The 25,209-nt window shown below is 35.1% G+C and overlaps 1 protein-coding gene across 3 annotated transcripts in view; it reads left to right on the plus strand.

Annotated features, from left to right (window-relative positions):
- STXBP5 (syntaxin binding protein 5) overlaps positions 1-25,209 on the plus strand; it is a 165,773-nt gene that overhangs the window by 13,475 nt on the left and 127,089 nt on the right. For all 3 annotated transcript variants that reach the window (XR_003793711.1, XM_029223865.1, XM_029223867.1), the window contains exons 3-4: positions 13,500-13,581; positions 16,734-16,834. Coding sequence is in view for 2 of the 3 variants with exons in the window: in XM_029223865.1 (XP_029079698.1) it covers positions 13,500-13,581; positions 16,734-16,834 (183 nt within the window). In the remaining variant the exon portion in view is untranslated. The remainder of the gene's footprint in view (positions 1-13,499; positions 13,582-16,733; positions 16,835-25,209) is intronic.

Genomic DNA, 25,209 nt, shown 5'->3' on the forward strand with positions numbered 1-25,209 from the left:
ATGGTAGTTTATCAGATGTGTCTTTTGCAAATATTTTCTTCAGGTCTGTGGTTTATCTTGTCATTCTCTTGATACTGCATTTCACAGAGCAGAAGATTTTGATCAAGTCCAGTTTACCATTTTTTTCTTTCATGGATGATGCCTTTGGTGTTGTATCTAAAAAGTCATTGCCATACACAAGGTCATCTAGGTTTTCTCCTACGTTATAGGAATTCTATTGTTTGGAGTTTTACATTTAGATCTACCATCCATTTTGAGTTAATTTTTGTGAAGGATGTAAGGTCTGTGTCTGGATTCATTTTTGGTGGTATGGGGAGGGGAAGTGTTGTTTGGTCGTAGTCTTTGAGCAAGCCTGTGCTTCTGGACTGTGAACTACACAGGTGCTCCTCAGTTCCCCTCTCCTCCCACTTCCCTCAGAGGAGTTAGGATGGCTAGAGTGGGTTGAAGTTGTATATTTCCCTTCCTTCAGGTCAGTTAGGCTCTGATAAGCCCCCCAGCAGTTTAGGCTCTCTTAGTTTCTCCAGAGGGCAGACCTTGTTATGAACAGAATGCTCCAGTGTATTTAAAAATGGTTGCTTTTCCCTTTCCCCCTCCTGGAAGTGGGAGGGGATTTTTCTCAGATAGTTACTGTGAGAACCTGGTAGAGCCCACGGAGGTAAAACTCACTAATGTATGGGGATCCCTCCCATGACTGGGTCCTCCTGGAGTTTCTAACAGACTTGTCTACTTTAGGCCTTCAGCAGTTCATCAAGTACAGTTTAGGTTTTCCTACCCCAGCACTGATTCCTGCAGGGGTGTCTGCTGGTTGGTTTGTTTCAGTAAGTTGTGATTTTCTGTATTGGCCTATCTCCGTCTGCAATTTTAGGGGCAGCCATTTGCCCTGTGACCTCACTTGTCTTATGAATCTAAGAAGAGTTGTTGATTTTCAGTGTGAACAGCTTTTTATTTATTGTTAGGACAGAATGAAAACTTCCAAATTTCTTATGTGCTGAACGACAAATAGGAAGTCTGTATTAATTTTTATAGGTGAAAAACACATGATCTTCAAAAAGAGGTTTTTAAATTGATGTTTGTTAAGCAGATGAAACTATAGAGTTACGGGTACTGTACTATGAAAGTGAAAATAATTGCTGTTTGACAAAGGCTTTGTATTGCAAATACATTCATAGGTCATAAAATACAAAATGAGATGTTCTTCACTATCTTAAACTTTGGTAAAGACTTAAGTTCTTGTTTTGAGCATATTCCTATCAAGTTGATTAGAACTAGTTCAGATGGAAGTAGCAAATTTTTAGAAGTTTGGAAAGTAAGACCTGTGATGAGATATTAAGGGGATTCATAATAATTTTTCAGACTTTCTTTCTTCAAACAGAAAAATTTAATTATTCATATATATATACACAATATGTGTGTATGTATATCAGTATATGAATTTTGTGGAAGATAATGTTTAGTTATACTTTAGCCCACAAAGTTTTGCAGTTGTTCTGAACCATGGCTATATATGTTAGAATGATTTGTGGAGCTGAAAAAAAAAAAAAAAACAATGCCCAAACATGTGTTTGGATTTCTTCTCTAGATATTCTGATTCAGTGAGTCTGGCATGGGGTTTGACATCTGTAATTTTTTTTTACCTTAAATGTCCATGGATGCTTATAATGTAGAGCCAGAATTGAGAAGTACTGGTTAAATGTTTGGTAGACAGGGTAGTAGTATTCTTAGTGAGGCAAATGGTAGATGAGAATCATGTTCAGTACAGTGTGTGTAGAAAGGATGTCATTTTAAAGCAATCATAACATCTTGAGATTTGTGGTATAACCATCCATAAGGAAATAAGCTGACACTTTGCTCTATCTTTGCCTTTGGAGACAGGGCTGTGAAGCTGTACGAAATATTTATGAAGATGGAAAGGAACTGGAATTCCGGGTTTGAATTATTCCTCTTCCTAGCAGTGTATCACTGGATATGAGAACCAGCAATAAAAAAAAAAAAAGACCATGGAGTCTAATTATGAGGTTGAAAAGTCTAGTCTCAAACTTGCAGGTGATCCTCACACTGATGAGACGAAGGAGGCAGGCGAAGCAGTTCACAGAAAACTCTGTTCTCTTAGTTATCACAGATCAGGATATGTATTTCCATTTTTTATCTGGCTATCTGCTACTTTTAGAAATTTTATTTTTTTGAATAGGTTGTATTATCTTGACCAGGATAAATGTATGATGTACTGCCCCTTTTATTTGTTGCCCCCCATTTATTCCTCATAACAGTATAGAATAACAAAGAAATGAAAGCTTTCACGTGCTAATTGATTTGTTGTTTATGTTCAGGGTAAATGGTAGAGTTGGTCTGATGCTAAAGTTCACCCTCTTTTTGTTTTAAGGATGCTTTCATCAATATTCTTTGACCACACCATGGTGGTATTTAGATTTTAACTTCGTTATTGAAAAATAATCACATTATGGTTCAAGACTTAGGCCATTAAAAATAAAAATCATCCACTGATCTTTTATTCACAGAAAAGTAAGCCAATTCAGAGTAGACACCTTGAAGGCTTACTAGACTACTTAAAGAGTTGAATTACCCTGTTTGCTAAAAGTCTAAGAATGTACTAAAAGAAGTGGTAACAGAAGTTAGTGGAAATCTTCAGGGTTTCTGATGGATTGAAATTATGCTCTTGGGTTTAGTATTTTTACTGTGGCAGGAAGGAACAATTTACCCTTAAAAGTCTTTCTTGGTTTGTTAGCAGAATATCTGCTCAAAGAAAGTTATTTCACAGAATAGTACATAATTAAACATGGGATAATTTATTAGTCACTTACGAGTTCATGAAAAATACAGCTTTCCATATTCTTATTTTTAAACTTTGCAGGATATAAGTGTATCTTCAGAAACTGCACAGGATATCAAAGTTCTCCAGTTCTTTTCCATTTTATAGGTACTCCAATCTTCTCTTTCTAGGTTGGAAAATTGAAGATGTCACTTCTGTAGATGTTGGAATAATGCCAGTACTTTCTTTGCCTTTTTCCTTGGTGACAGGAATTAATGAACAGATTCTCTGAGAAGGTACATAATCTTAAAAACCATAACAGTTTCCTAAGTATATACCACTCTTGATATTACCACATTCTTCATAAAAGTAGAGGTTGTCAAATATGTGTGTAATCAGTGGTAGTGGCAGCAGTGAAACTTGCCTAGGAGTTGTACTTTCAGAACTTATCACTGGCTGGGGTCCCATTGCCTGATTCTTTTACTATATTTTATTCTACTAGTCACAGGTGATGCCTGTTGAAGGAAACAAGGAAGTACCAACAGAATTCAATATAATTATATAAAAAGGAAGGAGGAAAACAAAAGAACAGCATGGACATAGAATACTGTAAGACAGGCTAAAGCCCAAATGAACTGACGATCGTGAAAGTAATTGGAAAGTGTTTTTTCTTTTCAAGCTAAATTCTTGTCTACAAAAATGAACACCATTTGGGAGTATCTGTGCACCTATCTGCTCTCTTGCTTTTATATTTCCATTACTAGAGTTTAAGACTTTTGAGGTTAGGGACTATGATTTATATCTCCAATGCATATTAAAGTTCTCAATTAAGAGAAATGAGTGAGTTAAGCAGACATGGTTAAGGAATATTCTGTTGCTTGCTCTCTTTACCTTTTAAGAGCTACAAGATGGGAAATGTGGAAACAAAGTAGAGTCTTTAGTATAAGAAGCTCTGCTTTGTTTCTTCTTTTATTTGTGTTATTATTGCCATCCAAATGGTAATTTTTTTCCTGATAGGCTATAGGGTCTTAAGCATTTGTGCGATAAGATTTTACAGTGGTATATTTAGGTATGGGTCTTATTTCATTTATCATTCTGGGTACTTCCATCTGAAGACACATTATTATTATTTTTTAGAAGCTAAGTAAAATACATTTTTGACCTGTTACTTCTTTGATAACATTTTTTTTCTCTTATTCGATGTTACCTTTCCTAAAAGTCTTTTATAGTGCATTTTTTTCTTATATTTTCCAAGTTGTTTTAATCTTTTGGCTGTACTTTTTTTTAGCATGTTCTTAAAACAAAGTTATAGCAGACATATATGTTCAGCTTACTATCTTGAACCAAAGCATCTTTTCCCTACTTTTTTTTTTTTGGCGGTACGCGGGCCTCTCACTGTTGCGGCCTCTCCCATCGCGGGGCACAGGTTCCGGACGCACAGGCTCAGCGGCCATGGCTCACGGGCCCAGCCGCTCCACGGCATGTGGGATCTTCCCGGACCGGGGCACGAACCCTTGTCCCCTGCATCGGCAGGCGGACTCTCAACCACTGTGCCACCAGGGAAGCCCAATAAATTGTTTTTTATATTGGAATTACCTGAAAATGTTTTATATGTATATTTTAAGGATTAATGTGTATTTTACACTATTAGATGGAACGTAAATGATCATGATTTATAACGGAAAAGACATATTTTTCTTGGGATTTTACTTACGTGTTTCTAAAACCATACTATTTCTTTATATGATTGAGGTCTTCATTTGTTTAAGAGAACACTGCGTTTTCATTGTTTCTTATCTGTTGAATACTTCCTGTGTTCAAATCTTGAATGAAATTAAAATGTTTAAAAATTGGGTGCAGGACAGAAAGAAAAAAGCTTAATTGCAAAAATGTTTAGTCTTAGTTTGCCCTCTTACTATGCTGCATTTCATTTAGATTGCTAAATAGTTATATTCATTTGTTGCTTATAAAAGATATTTTTAAATCTCAGATAAAAGGGATTTTTAAATTATATTTAAGAATATAATGTTTTAAGTTGTTTCATTAGTAACTACAATCATTTTTGCTTTAAATTCAGTCTTTTATTTTTGGCTATTTGTTTTCATTCATTCAAGCTGATTCTTTTTTAAGATACGTTTTATTGAAATATTTGAATATACCATAAAATTCACCCTTTTACAGTGTACAGTTCAGTGGTTTTCATTATATTCAGAGTTATGCAATCATCAGCACTTTTTAATTTCAGAGCGTTTTCATTACCACAGTAAGAAACCTTATACCTATTAGCAATCCGTCCCCATCACCCTCTCTACCCAATCCTTCACAGCCACATATCTACTTTCTTTTTCTATAGATTTCATTTAGGACATTTCATATAAATGTAGTCATGTAATGTGTAGTCTTTTATGATTGGCTTCTTTTACTTAGCATGATATTTTCAAGGTTTATCCATATTGTAGTGTGTATTATTTCTTTTTATGGCTGAATATTCCGTTGTATAAGTCTACTACATATTATTTATCCAGTGATCAGTTGATGGACGTTTGGATTTTCCTCTTTTTTGGCTATTATGAATAATGCTGCTGTGAACATTTGTGTAGAAGTTTTGTGTATGTATGTTTTCATTTCTCTTATTTTTATCCATAGCAGTGGAATTGCTGAGTCATATGTTAACTCTGAGTATATAATAGAGGAATTACCGCTCTATTTTCCAAAGTGGCTGCACCATTTTACATTCCTCCCAGCAATAATTGAGGTTTCTAATTTCTCCACATCCTCACCAAACCTTGTTGTTGTCTTTATTACAGCCATACAAGAGGGTATGAAGTGATATTTCATTATGGTTTTGATTTGCATTTCCCTAATGACTAATGATGTTGAGCATCTTTTCGTATATACTTTGGCTATTTGCATATCTTTTGAGAAATGTCTATTCATTTTTCTTTCCCCATTTTTAAATTGGGTGGTCTTTTTGTTCAGTTGTTAAAGCTCTTTATATATTCTGGATATTAAATCCTTATAAAATATGATTCACAGATATTTTCTCCCATTCCTTGGATTGTCTTTTCACTTTCTTGATGGTGTCCTTTGAGGCACAAATGCTTTTACTTTTGGTGAAGTCCAATTTATCTTTTTTTTTTTCTTTGTGGCTTGTGCTTTTGGTCTTATATCTAAGAAACCATGACTTTATCTGAGGTCACAATGATTAACTCGTATGTTTTCCTCTAAGAGTCTTATAGTTTTAGCTCTTACATTTAGATCTCTGTTCCATTTTGAGATAGCATTTGTATATAGTGTGAGATAGGGATCCAAATTCATTCTTTTTCATGTGGATATCCATTTGTCCCAGTACCATTTGTTGAAAAGATTATTCTTTCTCCATTAAAGTGTCTTGACATCCTTGTCAGAGTCAATTGATCATAAATATTTGTTTCTGGACTCTTAGATCATTCCATTGATCTATATATCTACCCTTATGCTAATACCACACTGTCTTGATTACTATAACATTGTAGTAAGTTTTGAAATTGGGGAATTGTGAGTCTTCCAACTTTTTTCTTTGTCAAGATTATTTTGCTGTTCTGGGTTCCTTGCATTTCCATGTGAATTTTAGGATCAGCTTGTCAGTTTCTGCGAACAGCTGGGATTCTGATATTGTGTTAATTTTGTAGGTCAGTTTGAATATTGCCATCTTCACAATTATTATGTCTTCTGTTTCATGAGTATGGGATGTCTTTCCATTTACTTAGATCTTGTTTCAACAATGTTTTGTAGTTTTCAGTGCACAAGTCTTGCACTTCTTTGGATAAATTTATTCCAAAGTATTTTATTCTTTGTGACATTCTTATAAATGGAATTATTTTCTTAATTCCACTTCAGATTGTTTATTGCCAGTGTGTAGAAGTACAGTTGATTTTTGTATATTGATCTTATGTTGTGCAACCTTGCTGACCTCATTTATTCATTCTAATCGTTTTTTATTGAATTTTTTAGTTTATTGTAAATTTTCAGATTTTGAATTTTCCATCTACAAGATTGTGTAGTGATAGTTTTACTTTATTTCTTCCTTTGCAACATGGACACTTTGTATTTCTTTTTCTTGCCTGTTTTCCCTGGCTAGAACGTCCTGTATAATAATGTTGAGTAGAAATGGTAGAAGTGGACATCCTGTCTTTTTCCTGAGCTTAGCACAAAAGCATCCAGTCTTTCAGCATTAGTATAATAATGTTAACTGTGGGTTTTTCATATATGGCCTTTGTCAAGTTGAGGAAGTTCCTTTCTCCTTGAGTGCTTTAACATGGAAGGGCATTGGATTTTGTCAAAGGCTTTTTCTATTGGGATGATCATGTGGTTTTCTTCCTTTATTTTACTAATACAGTGTTTTGATTCTGTTTTTTGAAGACAGGGTTGTTTACTCATTTTAGTATCTTATTTAACTTTACTAAGAACTGTTTCTCTCACATGGCTATAGTCTCTAAAATGTTTGTTGGCTCATCATTTTACACATGATGATATTTGTAAGGAGACTATTCTAATTCTAGTTGAAATTTTGAGATGCAGAACTCCAGATTTTGAGAAAGAAAACTCCAGCTTTTTGCTTATTCTGCTTGTCCATAGTGCTTCATTATTAAAATAGGTGTTTATTACCATGAACAAACATGAAAAATGAACCTAGAAAAAAATTTTTGATTGGTTTATTGTTTATGCCTAATTGGTTTTATGGTGTTTACTTTCTACTAAAAGTTACATTTGGTCTAGTTTTATTGTTTTAGACAAGCCTGACTTTAGTGATACTGATTTTAAGTATTTCCTCATTGTTAATTCTCCAGTTTTAAAATGACTTAAAATAAGTCAGGAAGTGACATTTACATGTGAAAATTGGCTGTTTGGGCAGTGAGGTTTGATTTGTGTGTGTCTCTGCCTATCTGTGTATGTTCTGGTGTTAGACTGTTTGGGTTCAAACCCCAGCATCCTTACTAACTAGCTGTATGGCTTTGGCTAATTTATTTAACCTTGTTGTACATAGTTTCCTAATTTGTCAAAACTGAGCTTATAATAGAGGGTACTCCTTCTGAGGTAATACATGTATAGTGCTTGACACATTAAGTGTTCAACAGGTCTTAACTACTACGATGATGATGATGTACTTAAAAGCCTCCAAATTCCTCTTTTCTCTCTCCCTTTCCAACCAAATATATATGTATATATAATAACCATTTAGACAGTTGGATGAATGCTTATTTTGATTTTTAATTTGTGGTACAGTATTATAAAATAAAAGATTTTACTGGATCTAGTCTTTGTTTCTGCTTATCTGTCATTACATATGTCTTCCTGATTATTCTTCATTAACTGGTAGGTTTATTATGTTATTTTTTTCCTTAAATATTTCTTTTTCCCCTATTGCTTGGCATTACTAAGTATTAACAGTTTTATTAAAAAATGCAGGACATTTGGTCCTGTCTAAAACACTCATAAGACATTTGGTCCATGCCAAAAGTTTCTTTAAATTTAGTCCTATCCAAAATGCCCATGAGCATATTTGGTCTACGCAAAATGGTTTTGGACAGGACCCAATATCAAGAACCTTTTGGTGTGGACCAAATGTCTTATGGTTGTTTTAGACAGGACTGAATGTCTGCTCACCCTGAGGATCATGTCTGAACTCAAAGATCATGTCTGTATTCAACGACTCTGCTCCCAACCAAACAGCCTTGCCTTCTGCAGCTCCTCTTCAGGAGTTCTAATGGTGCTTATCTGGACAAAAACCATGAGTGTAGCAGTGCAGGAAGTGTCTGGCCTGTGTTATGGGTCAGATAAACTGCTGGTTTACTCCAGAAACAAAGAGGACTGGTTGGTTAGGTAGACATCAAAGCTCTTGATAGGTGAGCAGTAGAAAAATTGAGACTAAAGGTATCTAAGATAGGAAGACTGCAACATTTTTAAAAGGATACATTGGAGTTCAGAATTAGAAAGTAAGATAAATTGACACCAAGAAATATTCAGTGTAGCCTATAATTTGGATTTGCCTTACAGTGGATTAAAAGGGCAGATGTCAGATCAATAAGTGAATATTTCTACATATAAAAAATATCTTTGCAGATTATTTATATGTAATCTTTCCTTTTGGTTTTTCTTCATTTTCATTTCAGATGCTTTGTTTTCTCATGTAGTTTTGAACATAGCCACAATAAATGTGAATTTTCCAAGAAGACCTTTGTTGTAGTGAGTGACCATTTTTTAATAAAACCGTTAATACTTAGTAATGCCAAATATTAGGAGAACCATATATGCAATAATCATTATAGGTAGGAAAGGATATGAATATTTGCATCTATGACATGGTTTTTTGTGATCTAATATATTGAGTTGACATTCTTACATTACGATTTGTTCACTGTAAGATAACTTTAATTCTTGTTAAAGTAGTGAATGCATTGTGTTAAATAACGATGATAGCCACCATCTGGTTAGTCTGCAGTTTTAATTCTCACCACCATTCTGCAAGCTAGACTAGATAGCATTTTATAGAGAAATTTGAGTGGTGTAATAATTCTCCACAGATCCCAGCAACTAATTACGGAGCTGGCATTGTCTTGAAAGTAGGTGTCTTAATTCTCGCTGTGCCTCAGATGTTCCTGTGGCACCTAAACAATAACAGTGGGCACAACAACAACAACAAAATACCCACTCAAGCTTCTTCTCCAGCAATTTGGGTTTAGTAAATCTGCAGTAGAGCCAGAATTCTGATACCACCAGGATTGAGAACTACTTGCTCTGAAACTTGTGTTCTTTCCACACTAATATCTCTTGATTATATATAAGCAATATCCATTACTTAAAATTTAATTTTAAACTTTGTTATTATGAAGTAATGATTTGTTATAACATTTTTCCCCATAGGGCTTTTTTAGTGTTAGGACCCTTCAGGGTTGGCTGCAGCACAGTACTACCCTTTCCAAAGGAAAAGGGAAATAAATCAGTAGTAACCTTGGGGGGAAAAAAAAAAACACTTCTCTAAGCCTCAGAATTATCATCTGTGAAATATGGATAACAAACTTCTATTTATTTATTTATTTATGTCCGTGCCATGCGGCTTGTGAGATCTCAGTTCCCCGACCAGGGATTGAATCCAGGCCCCAGCAGAGAAAGCCCAGAATCCTAACCACTAGGCCCCCAGGGAACTCCTGGGATAACAAACTTTTAAAGTTACTGTGAGGATTTAAGAAACGGTGGCTAAAACTTAGTAGATACTCAGTAAGTGGTTCTTATTTTTAAGAAAATATATTTATCATCTTAGCTAGAAGTAAAATGACTATATTAATACTAATGTCATAAAAAGTATAATTTTGTCTAGAATAGTGTCACACACAGAGTAAGAGTAAAACCTTTCTTGATCTCCATATAACTGACTTCCTGGATTTACAAACACTTTTTTTTTAATCTATTTGGTTTTTCATATTTTATTTACTTATTTGGTTGCACCGGGTCTTAGTTGTGGCAGGCGTGCTCCTTAGTTGCGGCATGCATATGGGATCTAATTCCCTGACCAGGGATTGAACCCGGGCTCCCTGCATTGGGAGCTCAGAGTCTGAACCACTGTGTCACCAGGGAGGTCGCTATAGACACTTTTCATTCTCTGTGAATAAATATTGATAGATGCCCACAGCATACTGAAGTTTCAAGACCAGTAGGCTGTTTTCCAGGAGGCCCAAATTAGTAAAGGTGTTTGCATATTCTTTACTTACCATGAATCTGTTTTGTGTATTCACAAATCTGTTTGTGCCTTTTATGTTTGATATTATAATCAAGAAATTCACTTTAATAATATATAATAATAATGATGAAATGTGAATGCAAATAGTGTTTTTAAAAATACAAAAATCCAAAATAGATACTTTGGAAAGACTTCATGAAGGTTAATCAGTTAAAATTTCCTGTCTGATGCTATATGGATGAGAAAGCAGTGGATGACTGGAAAAGAAATAATAAGACTCTGTGCGAATGTTGCAGTTAGTTTGCATTTCCCATATCTTTAGAATGCCATTTTAAAAAGTAAACTGCAAATCTTATACCTGGGTAGTTCCAGCTATGTTTTATTTAAGAAAAACAATTCTGAACCCTAAGTAATAGATCCACACTTAAAATAATCTTTGGTGAATATCACAAGATTAGCAGAATTGTGTATGTTTTATGAAAAAATAGGTAAGTAGAATATTTAATCCTCTACAGAAAGAAAATAATCTTTGGCGAATATCACAAGATTAGCAGAATTGTGTATGTTTTATGAAAAAATAGGTAAGTAGAATTTTTAATCCTCTACAGTAGCTTTTTTTTTTTTTTTGCGGTACGCGGGCCTCTCACTGTCGTGGCCTCTCCCGTTGCGGAGCACAGGCTCCGGACGCGCAGGCCCAGTGGCCATGACTCACGGGCCCAGCCGCTCCGCGGCATGTGGGATCTTCCCGGACCAGGACACGAACCGGTGTCTCCCGCTTCAGCAGGCGGACTCTCAACCACTGCGCCACCAGGGAAACCCAGTAGCTTACATTTTTAATTAACTTAGTTAATCCTGATCTGGTCAGATAAGAGAAATTTTACTCCATTTATATAAGGTGAGAATATAGAATATGCTAATTGGTGCCAGAAAGAATTTTAACTGGAAAGATTAGAATTACTTAGAAATTAGTAATTTCTTAGACATACTTAGAAATTAGAAATACTGGCTAAAAGGTGAAGGTCTTTGCTGTCATCTGACAAAAGAAATGGATGAACAGAAATGTAGACCTATCTTTGACCTATCAGGGTGTGACGTAGCACTACCAAGTGCCAATAGTAGCAATTTCAAATTTAGCTTCATGTAGTTGCATTTGGGCAATTGATGTAGCAAAAATACTACTACTGATATTAATAATAGTAATAAAAATTTTGAAGTATTTAAAGAGTAGGGTACTATAGGCTAAACATGTTCAATTAGTCTACTAGTTTATAAAATAATAGAAGAGTTAATTGGTAGTAATAAAATAAAAGCCATTGAAAATAAATATCACCTAGAAAGACTTCTAGAAATAAAAGGAAAAAATATATATATAGAAAATAGGAATTTAATCTTTTGGTACAATTATATTTAATTAAGAAGAACCATAGACCTGTTACTTGCTGGGTAAAAATATGAATGAGCACAATAATGAAATTCTTTTACACTTATTATTTTGCTGTCTGCTTTGTACCAGTTGTCATTGAAATACCTGTCTATATATATTGTGGCTACCTATACATTCACATTTATTGCATTTTGTTTGTTATGCATTTTTACTGATACATCTTCTCTGTCTGTATGTATTGGCTAGGAATTCATTTAAAATCACCTTCTATCGTGTTTTTTGGTTAATAGTATTCACTAAAATAGAGTGGGCAAAATTCACTTTCATAATATTGCATGTATGGTACAGAATGTCATTTGTTAGTAAATTCATTATGCTTTGATACTTGCCACATACCCCAGTTTTCATTAATATCTATGTATTTCTTTTTCATTATGTAATATGTTTTTCATGATTTTTCTTTGTCTTTCTAGAACTTATTGTATCTTCCTCCATATAAATCATACACAATATTAAAAAAAAAAAGAAGAACCATAGGGCATGTACTAATAGAATATAGAAATAGTCTGTTCACTTGAATGTGACTTTGTATAAAGAGGGCTGTAATTTTATTAAATCCCATCAAATTTTATTTTTAGATTTAACTTTTTATTTTCAGTTAATATTAACTAGTGAAAATATTAGTGTAGCAGTGTGTTAAAATGGCTAACTTATCTCAAGTTTATGAAGGTAAAAAGCGTATAACAATACCTGGCATGTAGTAAGTTCTATAAGTGTTTGGAGTTTTTTGTTTTTGTTTTTTTACTCAGCATAACTTACCAATTAAGAGTATAGACTCTGGAGCTAGAATGCTTATTCAAATTCAATTTCTGCTATACTTTCTAGTTGTATGACTTGGGACAAGTTAATTTCTCTGTGCTTCAGTTTTCTTATCTGTTTACATGGGGGAAATTACATATTTTTCATGGTTGTGAGGATGAAATGAATTAATATATATGACAAGTTTACTATAATGCTTAACATATAGAAAATGCTGTACGTTTCCTGTTATATGCAAATTAATGGATATTTACATATTAATCTGTGTTCAAGCATATTGTAAAACATTGATACATTCATTGGTGATATAACCTGCCACAATTATATTTTTAGCTTACACTGTTTAAAAATGACACTACAGGAATGAAAGACGCCAGTAAGAAGATTGTACCTAAAAGCAATATTCTAAAATGACATTTGTCTACTTTTCAGATTTGTTTCTTCAGCAAAATTGGAAGCACTATAGATCAACTCCCTTTTCTCTTCTTTTTACTTTAAGGGAAAGAAAAAGACTTGGGCCAGAGTGAAGTATATTAAATACATGTAGCTTGGTTCTGTATATTGCTATTTTTAATTGTTTTTTTCTAGAAGGGACAGTTGTGTTATTTCTGTTAGACCTGAAATCTCTGAAAATTCTGATTATCAACAGGAACTAGCTGATTAGATTGCTGTGTAATCACCTAACTCTAAATCTCAACCTTAGTAAATAGCCTGTATCAGGTCATTGAAATATTTGAGTCTATTATATAACTTATCAATTGCTATAAAAAAGCTCACACATACCATAAACTCCTTAATGAAATTAATGACAGCTTTGGTCGTCCAGGAGTAGAATGTTATTGCCAGCATGACAGTGGAGCTGCAGTAATCCAGCTCCAGTTCCTGATTAATGAGGTTAGTGAATTGCTTTCATCTCACCAGCTTATGTATGAAATAGGGCCACATCCCATCTTTCAGAATTCTTGCATGCAATTATATTTAAATATTTGAACAAAAATGAATCTCTTGTAGGTCAGAGCTAATAGTAATTCACTTTAAGGCATCATCACAGACAGTTACATAAATAATGTAAGATGTTTCTCGAAACAGTATTGAAAATAGAATGGCATAAGGTAGATCTTTTTGGTACAGTGTGCTGCATTTAAATTTTATTTCAAGAGTATTGAAAGTTATGTAACATATAAAAATCTACATTAAAGTTTTTTCAAAGATTGACCTTATTATAAAGAACAAATTGTATTTCTCCAGTGGGTTGTTTTGAAATACATCCAGGAAACCAAAGCCCGTTAGAGACTGGTTATTGTCCAAAGTTCTTGTTGTGTCACTTATTGGTTGAAGTAATTGATGCCTTTCTTTCTGATAGAGTGTAAAGTTTGGAAGGAGCTAGAGATACATTTTATTAGCAGAGTAAACAATGTGTTTGCATGTCTTAAAAAAGTATGAGCAGCTCTGACAGTAGATGTTTACTGCAAGTAGTGACAGGCAGGAGAAGCTAGAAGGAAAAAAGCTAGAAGGAAAAGCTAGAAGCTAGAAAAGCTAGAAGAAAAATTACTCTAGAAAAGATTCTGCTATACTTAGATGTGAGGATAGTCTGTGGGCATTCTTTTTGCCCCTAAGTCCTTGGGTTTCATGGAATAAATTTCTAGATGTATATGAGAGAGAAAAAAATACTCGATACTTTCGGCTTTTGATAAATCTTTTCTTCATATCAGAGGATTTAAGAGAGGCAGTATTGATGTAAAGAGTTAAAGAGGGTAATTTAAAAATTTTAGTAAAACTGTGATCCAAATGATATGCAATCGTGTAGGTTTTTCAGGATCAGAGGAAGTGTTTAAAAACTTCAGTATTCTGTGTAGGGCTGAATAATAGGCATCGTAAAATGTTAAAATACACGTAAAAATATCACAGTGTAGAAAGTTGTTGAATCCATATGTGAGATTATTTTTCCTTTTTTAAAAACAAATTTTATTATGAAATAATTAGACTGGCAATTAGTTTCAGAATAGAGAGGTCCTATGTACCCTTCCCCCATTTCCCCCAATAGTAACATTTTATGTAACAATAGTAAAATATTAAACCAAGAGAAAGACATCAATACAATACTCTTGACTACAGACCTTATTTACATTTCACCACCAGTTTCTACATGCACTCATTGTGTGTATGTGTGCAGAGTTTCATGCAGTTTTATTCCCTGCATACATTTCATGTAATGACCAGCAGGAACAAGATTACAGATCGGTCCCATCACCCTGAAGTCATGCCCTCAGGCTACCCCTTTATATTTAATTGCACCCCCTCCTGCTCTCAGTCCCTAATCCCTGGCAACCACTAACCTATTCTCCATCTTTATACTTGTGTTGAGATTATTTTTTTTTAAGCAGTATGAGCCAATGTAAATAACACATTGCAAATAGATTACTTATATGCCTAAATTTTAGAAATCTTAACTAGTTGATGCTCTCATTATTCATAACACAAGCTGCTTTTCTATAGAATTTATCATAAAGTTCTTTGCTATGACTGTTATTTTACATGCTTAAATGTTACATTTTTAAGTACTTAAAAATGACAGTTTTAAAAAAATGCTTAGCAGAATATGAATATTTACATGGTGATGGCTATGGGAATCTGACAACTGGGAGTAGCTGTTTGCTTTCAATTTTGGAAAAGCACATGTAGGTAAGTGAGCCATCGCAGGCGGTCAGCTGTGATTGCCATTTTGGCCCCACATCTTCTCTTCTTCCTTGAAATACAAAGATGGGGCAAACACCTTGAGAAAGAAGATGACCTGGTCTGAAACTGCTGGAAGTAAGAATGAAGAGTACAAAGCTTTGATACTCTGAATCCTTTTAGTTTCTCTGCTTCAAAGTGATAGAGATAAGAGGATGCTTTCTAGTGAAAGGAAGAGTATGTGGGCTTCCTGTATTTCTGTTTTCCAATAGTCATGTTGTAGCAATAGGAGTTACACAGTAGAGGAGCCCTCATAGAATTTCAAATTGGAAAGCACTTGGAGAGATCGTTTAATGTAAATCTTGTCTTCAGAGCTATTTTAGTTCTCTTAGATAAATGAGAAACTCTCCTATTTTAAAAGAGGGAAATTTTAAGATTTCTCATAATAACCTAAAGGACTGGAATTGCAAATCTTTTTTTGAAATTAAAGTTCTTCGTGTTGAGTCTTTTGTCTTATTCTCTCAGTGTAGATAAGGAGTATCTTCCTCTTTTGAGGAAAAACATTCATATGTCTTAATAAATCAGCCTTAGCCTATAGATTCTTAATCCTATTCACACATCAGAATCACCTCTGGAGATTTTTTGAAAATACACCTGCAATGGTCCTTGCTCTGAAATTTCTGGTTTGTCAGGTCTGGGGTGAGACTGAGCCCCCTGCATGATTCTCACATACTGCCAAAGGTTTTCTTCTCCAGACTTAATAGTATTTAATAGTATCAGCTGTTTTAACTTTCTAAATTAGTCAGATTTTTCAGCCCTTTGGACATTGAAATTATACAGTGCTGAATGCTATTTTTGTTTTCCATATCATTCTAGTAGTAGAATTATGATCCAAGCAGAGTACATTCATAAGGATTCATAAGGATTTGTCTTAAGGCAAATAAAATGGGAAGGTTACTTCATATCATATATTCATAAGGATTTGTCTTAAGCCAAATAAAATGGGAAGGTTACTTCATATCATATAGTCAAGGAAGGATGAACTATAGGGACCAAGTAACTTATAGTCTGACTTCTAATTTTACATAGCTAGTTATCAACTATATATCCAACTAGATCCTAGTACACTTTTAGTTAATAAGGTTAAATTATACTTTAAATTGTTGAAGTTGAAACAATTTTTATACATACGTATACACATAATACACTCTTTTACATCTGCTGTTTAGAATTTGGGTGAGGCAAATGTTTCTCAGAACTAAATCTATTGGCAGAGAGTTTTGAAATTTGGGAAGATTTTTTTGGTAGCTCTTTAGTAGCATTAATGTTTGTAAATGTATTCTATATAAAATATATTACACTTTATTTTTAAGGGAGCTCTTGTGAGTGCCTTGGCTGATGACACCTTACATTTATGGAATTTACGTCAAAAGAGACCTGCCATACTACATTCACTTAAATTTTGCAGAGAAAGGTAAGAATTTTCTCAGTTATTTTATATATATATATGTTATTTGCTATTCTTTTTTGAAATTTTCCTTTGAATTTTATTCTTTAATTTCATTTTTCTGTGATGGATTTTATGCACAATCTAAAAACTAATTCAAAAACTTCAAAGCATATACAATAAAAATCAAGTTTCCTTCCTTTCCAGACCCATCTTCCTCTCCAGAGGCACCCACATAAATTTCTTTTGTGTCCTTCTAGAAATACTTACAGTCTGTATACATAAGCAAAAATCTCTCCATATAGCTATTTTATTTGCATAAAAAGGAAGGCATTACATATTCTTTCTGTAACTTGTGTTCACTTAGCAATATGTCTGATAGGTCGTTTCATATTGGTATATTTAAATCTTCTTTAGTCATTTTCATAACTGCATGATATTTCATTGTATCGAAATGCCATATTTTATTCAGTCAGACTTCATCAATTGACTGGACATTTGATATATCCAGGACTGGATTTGATATAAGTGGACACATATCATTTTCAGCCTGCTGTTCATTATGCTCTGTGATGTTACATATATTTCTTTGTCCACTTACGCAAGTATATCTGTAAGATAAATTTGTAGACGTGGAACGACTTGATCAAAGAAATCTCTCACATGACCTGAGTTTTGCGCTTTGATTGGAAAGACCATTTTCACTCCAATTTTATTAAATGTTCTCCCATATTTTTTTATAGTGCTCTTAATAGCTGCATTTTTATGCTTAAACTTTGATTCATATGGAACTTACTTTGGCATGAACTATGAGTAAGGAATATAGTCCCCCCTCCCCCATTGCTTATGAGATATGTTTTTGATGTGTGTTTGTGTGTTAAGGTTAAGAAGTCTAGCTAGTATCTAAATGCAGTGGAGTTAGTGTCAGGCCATGCCTGGGGGCAGGCAGGCATTAGACTGCCCAATCCATGTCCAAGATCAGGCCATGTCCCCGTTTTGATAAATATCAATCCATTCAGGTTGTATAAACTGATCAGTCTGTTTGTGAGCCTGGGCTTCTGCCCACAGTGGCTTTCTAAAGTAGGCAAGCTAAAGAGGCTGTTGGGAATATAGCAATCCAGACTTTTCTGGCCAACGTCAGGGCATGTCTACATTGTATGCCAGGCCAGAGCTGGCAGGGGGTCAGTAGCAAAGTTTGCTATTGGGCTACATCTTGTCTGGGAAGATAAATCATCTAAGTGGCTTGGAATCATGGTTCTACTTCTAGGAGAAGTAGAAGGAGGGGTTAATGGAAGGAGGGAGGGATGAGATAGGGGAGGAAAAGCAAGCAAAAAGTCAAGGTTCATTCTTTTCTGCCTGATGGGAGTAAGGCTATCTCAACTTGCTGGGCAGAGTTTCTTTGTCTGTTTGCCAGTGGGATCTCAAGGGGAGCCCTCCATCAGCCTCAAATGCCATAGGGCTGGTGGAAATAGTGGTGGACATCTTAGTCCCAGTACATATCTTCTTGCCGTCAGTCTCATACTGGAAATGGAGGTGTAGATCTAGCAGAGTTGTCAACCTGGTGCATTTTTACCCACCAGAGGGCATTTGACAATGTCTGGAGACATTTTTTTATACAGTTGGGAGTTGGGGGTGGGCGAGCAGTGCTAATGGCATCTAGTAGATAAAACCAGGGCTACTGTCAAATATGTTACAAATCTCAAGACAGCCCCCCATTCCATAACAAAGAATTGTCTGGTCCAAAATATCAAGTGTCAAAGTTAAGAAAACCTGTGCTCTAGCACATCAGAGTGGTATCATTTATTGGTGTAGTGCTGTAAAAGTTCTCTTAAACCACCATCCACTGAAGGGTTTTTTCCAGGATGTGGAATTCTAGTAGAAGAATATTCTCCAGTGGCATGCCCATATTCCTCATTGAGCCACAGGAATGTGGCAATATGTGGTCCAAGTTCACAAACATACACTGCAGGTTATCATGGTAATCTTCAGGAAGGATCATACCTCAAGGAGTTCCAGAGTGGTCAGTCCCATGATTGTCTGGTACATAGTAAGTCTCCTCTATAGTACCCCTAAGGATGGTCTCCAAGAAATTCTGATAAATGTGGATAAGGAACAGTAAGCTAGCCTCTAAGGTACCTGTTGGCACATATCTTGACAAACAGAAGGCACCTTTGTGTGAAATACAAAAAAGTAGCCCTTCTTGGTGGATGCAGCTTCAGAGTCCACCACTCCCCTCCTTGGTTGGCTGCTGTTATTCAGGCCACAGCCTGTACAATTGTATGAGGTGATCCTAAAAGTTACAAATGAAATGAACTCATGGAGTTCCCAGTTTTGAGTTCTGTAATACACTTTACCCACCTCACCAGCAGAAACTAGTTGATTCTGTTCAAAGTTGAGCTTCTCCTCGGCCTTTATTAGGACAATAAGAAACAAGAAACTGTAGTATGAGTAACTTGGTCCTTGAATATCTTCTTTGGATGAAATCCTCTAGGATGGCTACAAACTTGTATGGCAGCTTTTGTACTTGCATGCTAAGAAATGGGCCTGATGCTTCATGGAGGAACCTTGTTATATTCTCTCAAGACTAAAGTTCAGATTTCCTCAAATGGCAAGAAGGAGAGAGGTGGCATTTGGGAGGAGCCTACTTTTCCTCAGCACCTGGTTACAGGTTGGGAGGGGAAGGCATAGTAGAGGCTTTCCCCCAGCTCTAGCAACCTGCCTATGGTGGCAAGGCTTATTCTGCCCCTCACCCTGAGCTCTCTGTCATTCACGACTTTTCCTAATGCCCTGTAATCAATACTCTGATGGAAGCCTTCTGTTGGAGCAGCTGCCCCAGGCAGGGGAGGGATAGAAGCCTGTCACTTCCTGCCCATCCTTCCATCTCTCTCATTTGTAGAAATCCATTCTTTTCTTTACACAGCTGCCTTGCATGCAGTTTTTATATCTGTATCAGGATAGTCTGGTGTTATGCTGTGGTAACAGAATACTCAAAATCTGAAAGACTTAAAAGAGCAACAGTTTATTTTTACTTATGCTGTATGTTCTTTGTGGATTTGCTGGAACTCTCTTCCTTTTCATTATCAGTTTTATTCCAGAATCCTGGCTGAGGAACAGCCAGTCTTTACAATATTACCAGTCACTGAAGCAGACAGAAAAAGAATATGGTGAAGCATGTTTTGGCTCTTAAAGCTTCTGCCTGGAAGTGATACTATCTCTTCCACTCTCATTTCTTGGCCCAGAGCAAGTCCCATGGCCATCCCTAGTTTTACTCATCTAACCAAGAAGGAAAAGAGCTAGAATCTTTATGAATACTTGCAATAGCTACCACACAGCTTATTTTTATTGTTGACATTGAAGTACAATAAGCAGTAGCCTAGTTAGTTTTCCCCTCATTCCACAGTGGATTTGGGCTAACTTAATAGTTAAGTTACTCTATTTCATTTTTATGCTATTTGCATTTTTATTTCCGAAACTAGGAAAGGGAGGAGAAATATGAAAATTTTATAAACCAGTTTTATTACACTCTGAACAAGTGTTAAATAATTCAGAGATTTTATTGTAATATTGTCTTATTTTAATAACTAGTTAAATTCTCTTATTTTAGTAGAAATTCACATAAATAGAAATTGTAATGATTTAAACTGTATTTTTTCATAATGTAGATTTTTTTCTGGTTTTAAAAAAATTGTGCTATAATATACATAACATAAAGTTTACTCTCTTAACCATTTTTAAGTGCACAGTTCAGTAGTGTTCACACTGTTATGAACCATGTGATATGGATATTTTGACAGAATTTCACTTTTATGGTTTTTAAGAAAAAAATATAGAAATTGGAGTCTCAAGTCTTGGTTTAACTACATGAATTTAGACGTTACTTCACTGCTTTGTGTGTTGGTTTTGGTAAAAGCTGTGAACTTGACACGTAAAATTCTATCTGGCAGTTGCCTTATCAGAATATGTTCCACTTAGCTTCTATGTTTTTTTTTTCCTTTAAAGGAAGTTTAATTGGAGGAAGTTGTGGGTTTAAAAGCAACTGCAACTGTCAGCTAGTCTTTCTTCATCACCTTGAATTAGCATGACCAATATTCTTATCCATGTTAAATTTTTGCATAACAGTTTTTAAATAAGAATAAACTATATATCTGGGCTTTCCTATTTAGGACTTACTATTCCCTAAGTGAAATTTCAGAAGATAGAATCTTTTCTCCATAAATATATTAGACCCCTGAATTGCTGAGTCTGTATATTGAAACCAATACATTTCTTTTAAAGGTATGTTTTATTTTATTCTAACACTCTGAGTTAGTTTATTTACCCTGACTTAAGCTTTTTCATTTGATGATAGATACATCTATTGGTTTAGGGAATAAAATCATGCATGCATTCTAAACTAATGGTTAGGAAGATACAGTATTATATGGATTAATAATCCATTAATAATCCAAATTTCATCTTAATAATTATCAATGGAGCATCAATGTCCAAAGTCCTCTAAAGGGGAAAAAGAAAAACTGATAAAAGGAGTAATCCATTCAGATAACAACACAGCAGTTGGGAGAGTTGGTGCTTATAAGGTACTTCAGGAACTGACTGCTGCCGTAGCATCAGATTTCCTTAGTAGCTTAGATAAAATAATGTAGAAACAAAAACTTAATTTGTCCCATTATATTCTTATTATGATACTACCTAAATACTGTGTTTTGCATATTTGTGAGGCTTACAGTTTGCTTAGTCTGCACAAGAACAGGGCATACCTGTAAAAGAGAATTTAGCTAGATATCGGGCCTCAAAAAGTCTACACAGGTCTTCCAAAGCTTTTGAATTAATTCATTCACGTATTTAACAAGAAAAAAATCATAATCTTGGAACAGATTCTACACCTAGAATTACAGTTTTTGTGGTAATGGCAAAATATTTTTCTTTGAAAGCAGGTTAATGAAAAGTATACAAGCATTAGAAATGAGAACGATTTGGTGAGAGGAAATTCAGGACTGGAACAAAGGAATGGAATGATATCCAGGCTTGTTAGGAAGGCAGGCAGAGGGGTCTACTACTCCAGACTAATTCTCATCCACAAAAAAGAGTTGCTTGTTGATATGGAAATGATGAGTCACCTTGGGAATTTTAAGTGTAGAGAACCACATACTGAGACAAAATTTAAAAAGGAAACAAACATTCTCAGGGTTCAGAGAAAAAACTGTTTTGATTTGATGGCCTTGAGACTGTGAAAGTCAGGAAATGTTGGATAACTTCCTAGAGTAAATTAATAACTAAGAAATCCTGACAAGGGAACTAGAGACAGTCAAAGAGATTGGCCTAGTTGCACAAGGGCTTTATAATGTACTCAGGTATAAAAAGATATGGAAGGAGGAGATACCTGTAACAAATAGCTACAGATGTAGAAATCACTTTGGAATTGGGCAGTGAGCAGAGGAAACATGATAGAGAGGCCTAAATTGTTTTGACAGGCTGTTTGTAGGACTCTGGACTTGGAGACTGCTGCCAGAGAGAGCCCAGAAGGAAGAGAGGAACATGATTTTGGAAATTGGAGGAAGTTCCTTGTTATATAGTGGCAGGAAGCTTAAAAGAAGTGTCTCTTGCACAATGTATAAGTGTTAACTTGTATATTTAGCTGAGGAGATTTCCAAGGAAAGGCTTGGAGGTGTGATCTGACTTTTTCTTGCTGCTTTATAGTAAAATGCAAGAGGAGAGAAATAAATTGATGGAAGAATCATTAAATGAACCAGGACTTGATGATTTGGGAAATTCTTACCCTGATCTATATGGCAAAAGGGAGATTGCTTCTGAAAGTGTGGCATAGGGAAAAACAAGAGGGTGTGGCTGAACAACTTTTCACTAAAAATCTTCTATAGACCAAAAGGTCAAAGTATTTAATCACATAAAGGGCTCTTTTAAGATATTGAGCAGTGAAATGTGTTCAAGACCCACAAGTTTCTTGAGAAAGTTGTACAGCAGAAACATTGCCAGCTGGGACTTAAAGAAACAGAGTACAATGTGAAAGGAGGCTGCATCCGGAATCAGGCCCATAAAGGCACTCAGCTGTAAACAGTTGCTGTCTTTCATGAAGAAGGATGATTAGGGCAGAACTGAGAGCCACAGAGGCTTATTCCCAGGCCTTGAAGCTAATTGAGACAGATCCAACATTTGCCCACCTGGATTTCAAAACTGTTATGGAGTCCTTTTTACCTTCCACTTTTTTTCATCTTGAACAGGAATTTCTACAATTGTTATCCTATGCCTATCCAACCATTGAATGCTTGGAGTGCTGGGGGCAGATAATCTGTCCCTTCAGTTTCATAGGTCCACGGATGGAGTGGAATTTTGCCCAAGATCTATCTATACTGAATGGTAACACGCAGGACCCTCATCTGCAACAAATTTAGATGATGAGAGTTGGAATTTTTGAGCTGAGATTTTGGACTTGAATTAATGTTGTGATTGGTTGAGACTTTGGGAATATTGAGATGGGTGAATGGAGGGATTGAATCTTTGGAGGATAAAGGGAAGACTATTAGAGGCAGAATTCTAAGATGATCCCCAAGAGTCCTACCCCCCTGGTAAACACACATCTTCTCCTAAGTATTCAATTCTAATCAAGGTACTGCTGTGGAGGGATTTTGCAGATGTAATTGAGATCTCAAATCAGTTGACCTTCATAGAGGGAATGTATCTAATTGGCTTTAGACTTGGATTATCTGACTTAAAATGGCAGCAAGTACATGGAATTGCCCTGCCTGGTTTGGCTTCTCTCTGGAATTCAGTATGGTTTAAGTGTCTCCCAAAGTATGAATATACAGGTAACTTGGGTAAGATACAGGCACTCTAATGAACATCTAACTAATATTAGGGGAAGTGGACTGAAGAGTGCATGGTAGGTAGATAAACAACCAATGTCCACTGTACTTTTCACTGCCTTCAAAATGAAGTTGAAACTTAAATATTTAGCATTCCCTAAAAGATCTTGCAAGATCTGTGACTCTTCTTTTTAGTCACCATAATTTTATTTCACTATATTTCTCCCTCTCTTTATGATTATAGTCCAGCCACCCTGGCTTTTCAGTTTTTTAATGAACTATCCTCTCTCCTGCTTATTTGTATGAGCTGATCTCCCTGCTCAGAAGACACTTAGGATTCTCTTTCCATGGCTGCCTAATGCCTGTTCATCTTTGAAGTCTTGTCATTTCCTTTACAGATTTTTCTGTAAGTTCCCAAGACTAGGTTTTGTATTACCCCATAGTATGGTGTTCTTTCCCTAAAACAGCACATACCATTCTTACTCTTATTGCCTTGGTTTCTTGATTATCTTCTCGATTAGAAAATAAATGGTAAGTATTTTCCTTATTTTATTCTCAGCAGCAGTCTCAATGCCTGACATCTAGTAAATGCTCAATAAAAAATGTTTGATTGGTACCACATTGCCGTTGCAGAAACAGAGGGGAATCTCTTTTTTCTAGAAGGCATGATCCTCCACAGACGGTGTTAATTACCTGGGAGATAGGTTCTAAGAAGGAGAGTCTTCAAACAGAAAAAACAACAAGAGTATTTGCTCCAACTAACTTTATATATAATCTTTATTCCTCTCACTAATCCAAAACTGGCTAGGTTGTTTGATTACCCTTGGAGTGCTGTTTGGTCTTTGGCTCATAGCAGAGCTTTTAAATTTTTTCTTTTTTTGTAAAAAGAGTGAGATGGGAGAATAGAGCTTTGAGCAGTGTATTTCTTTTTCCTAAACCAGCATGCCCGTGAGGTCAGCAGACTTCCATCTGTAATAATTTGGCAGGGATTTTCAAAATGAAAGTGAAAATTTTATTTTTCATTTTCCTGCCTTACCGTATTAGCAAGAATTTCCAGAACAGTGTTCAATGATATTGTTGATAGCAAGTATCTTTTTCTTTGTAATAATTTTAATAATACTGCTTCTAGGGTTTTACTGTTAAGCATAATATAGGATGTAGATTTAAGATAGAATTTTTCCCCCTATGAGTTGGTGGTCAATTATGGAAGTTAAATTTTAATTGAATGCCTTTATAACATCTTTTTAGATTATCATGTGACTTTTCACTTCCCTTTTCCATATTGATTTAATCTATGACATTAATAGATTTCCTAACACTAAGCATTCTTGTATGCCTGTGAAATTTTTTGAATAAAGTTGAAAATTATTTTATATTGTTAAATATGATTGTTAATATATTCTTCAGGGTTTTTACTTCTGTTCGTGAGATTGACAATAACAGGAAAACGTTATATTCCAATTTTGGTATCAGGGCATCCTTCCCTCATATTAAAGAATTGAGTAACCTTTCTGCCTTCCTTCCTGTTCTAGGTCAGAGAAATTAATAGAGGAATTATCTATTTTCTGAATATTTTCAGAGTAT

The sequence above is a fragment of the Monodon monoceros genome, unplaced genomic scaffold (genome assembly GCF_005190385.1).
Source record: "Monodon monoceros isolate NGI ecotype Baffin Bay Population unplaced genomic scaffold, NGI_Narwhal_1 Super_Scaffold_15, whole genome shotgun sequence".
NCBI classification, from domain to species: domain Eukaryota; kingdom Metazoa; phylum Chordata; class Mammalia; order Artiodactyla; family Monodontidae; genus Monodon; species Monodon monoceros.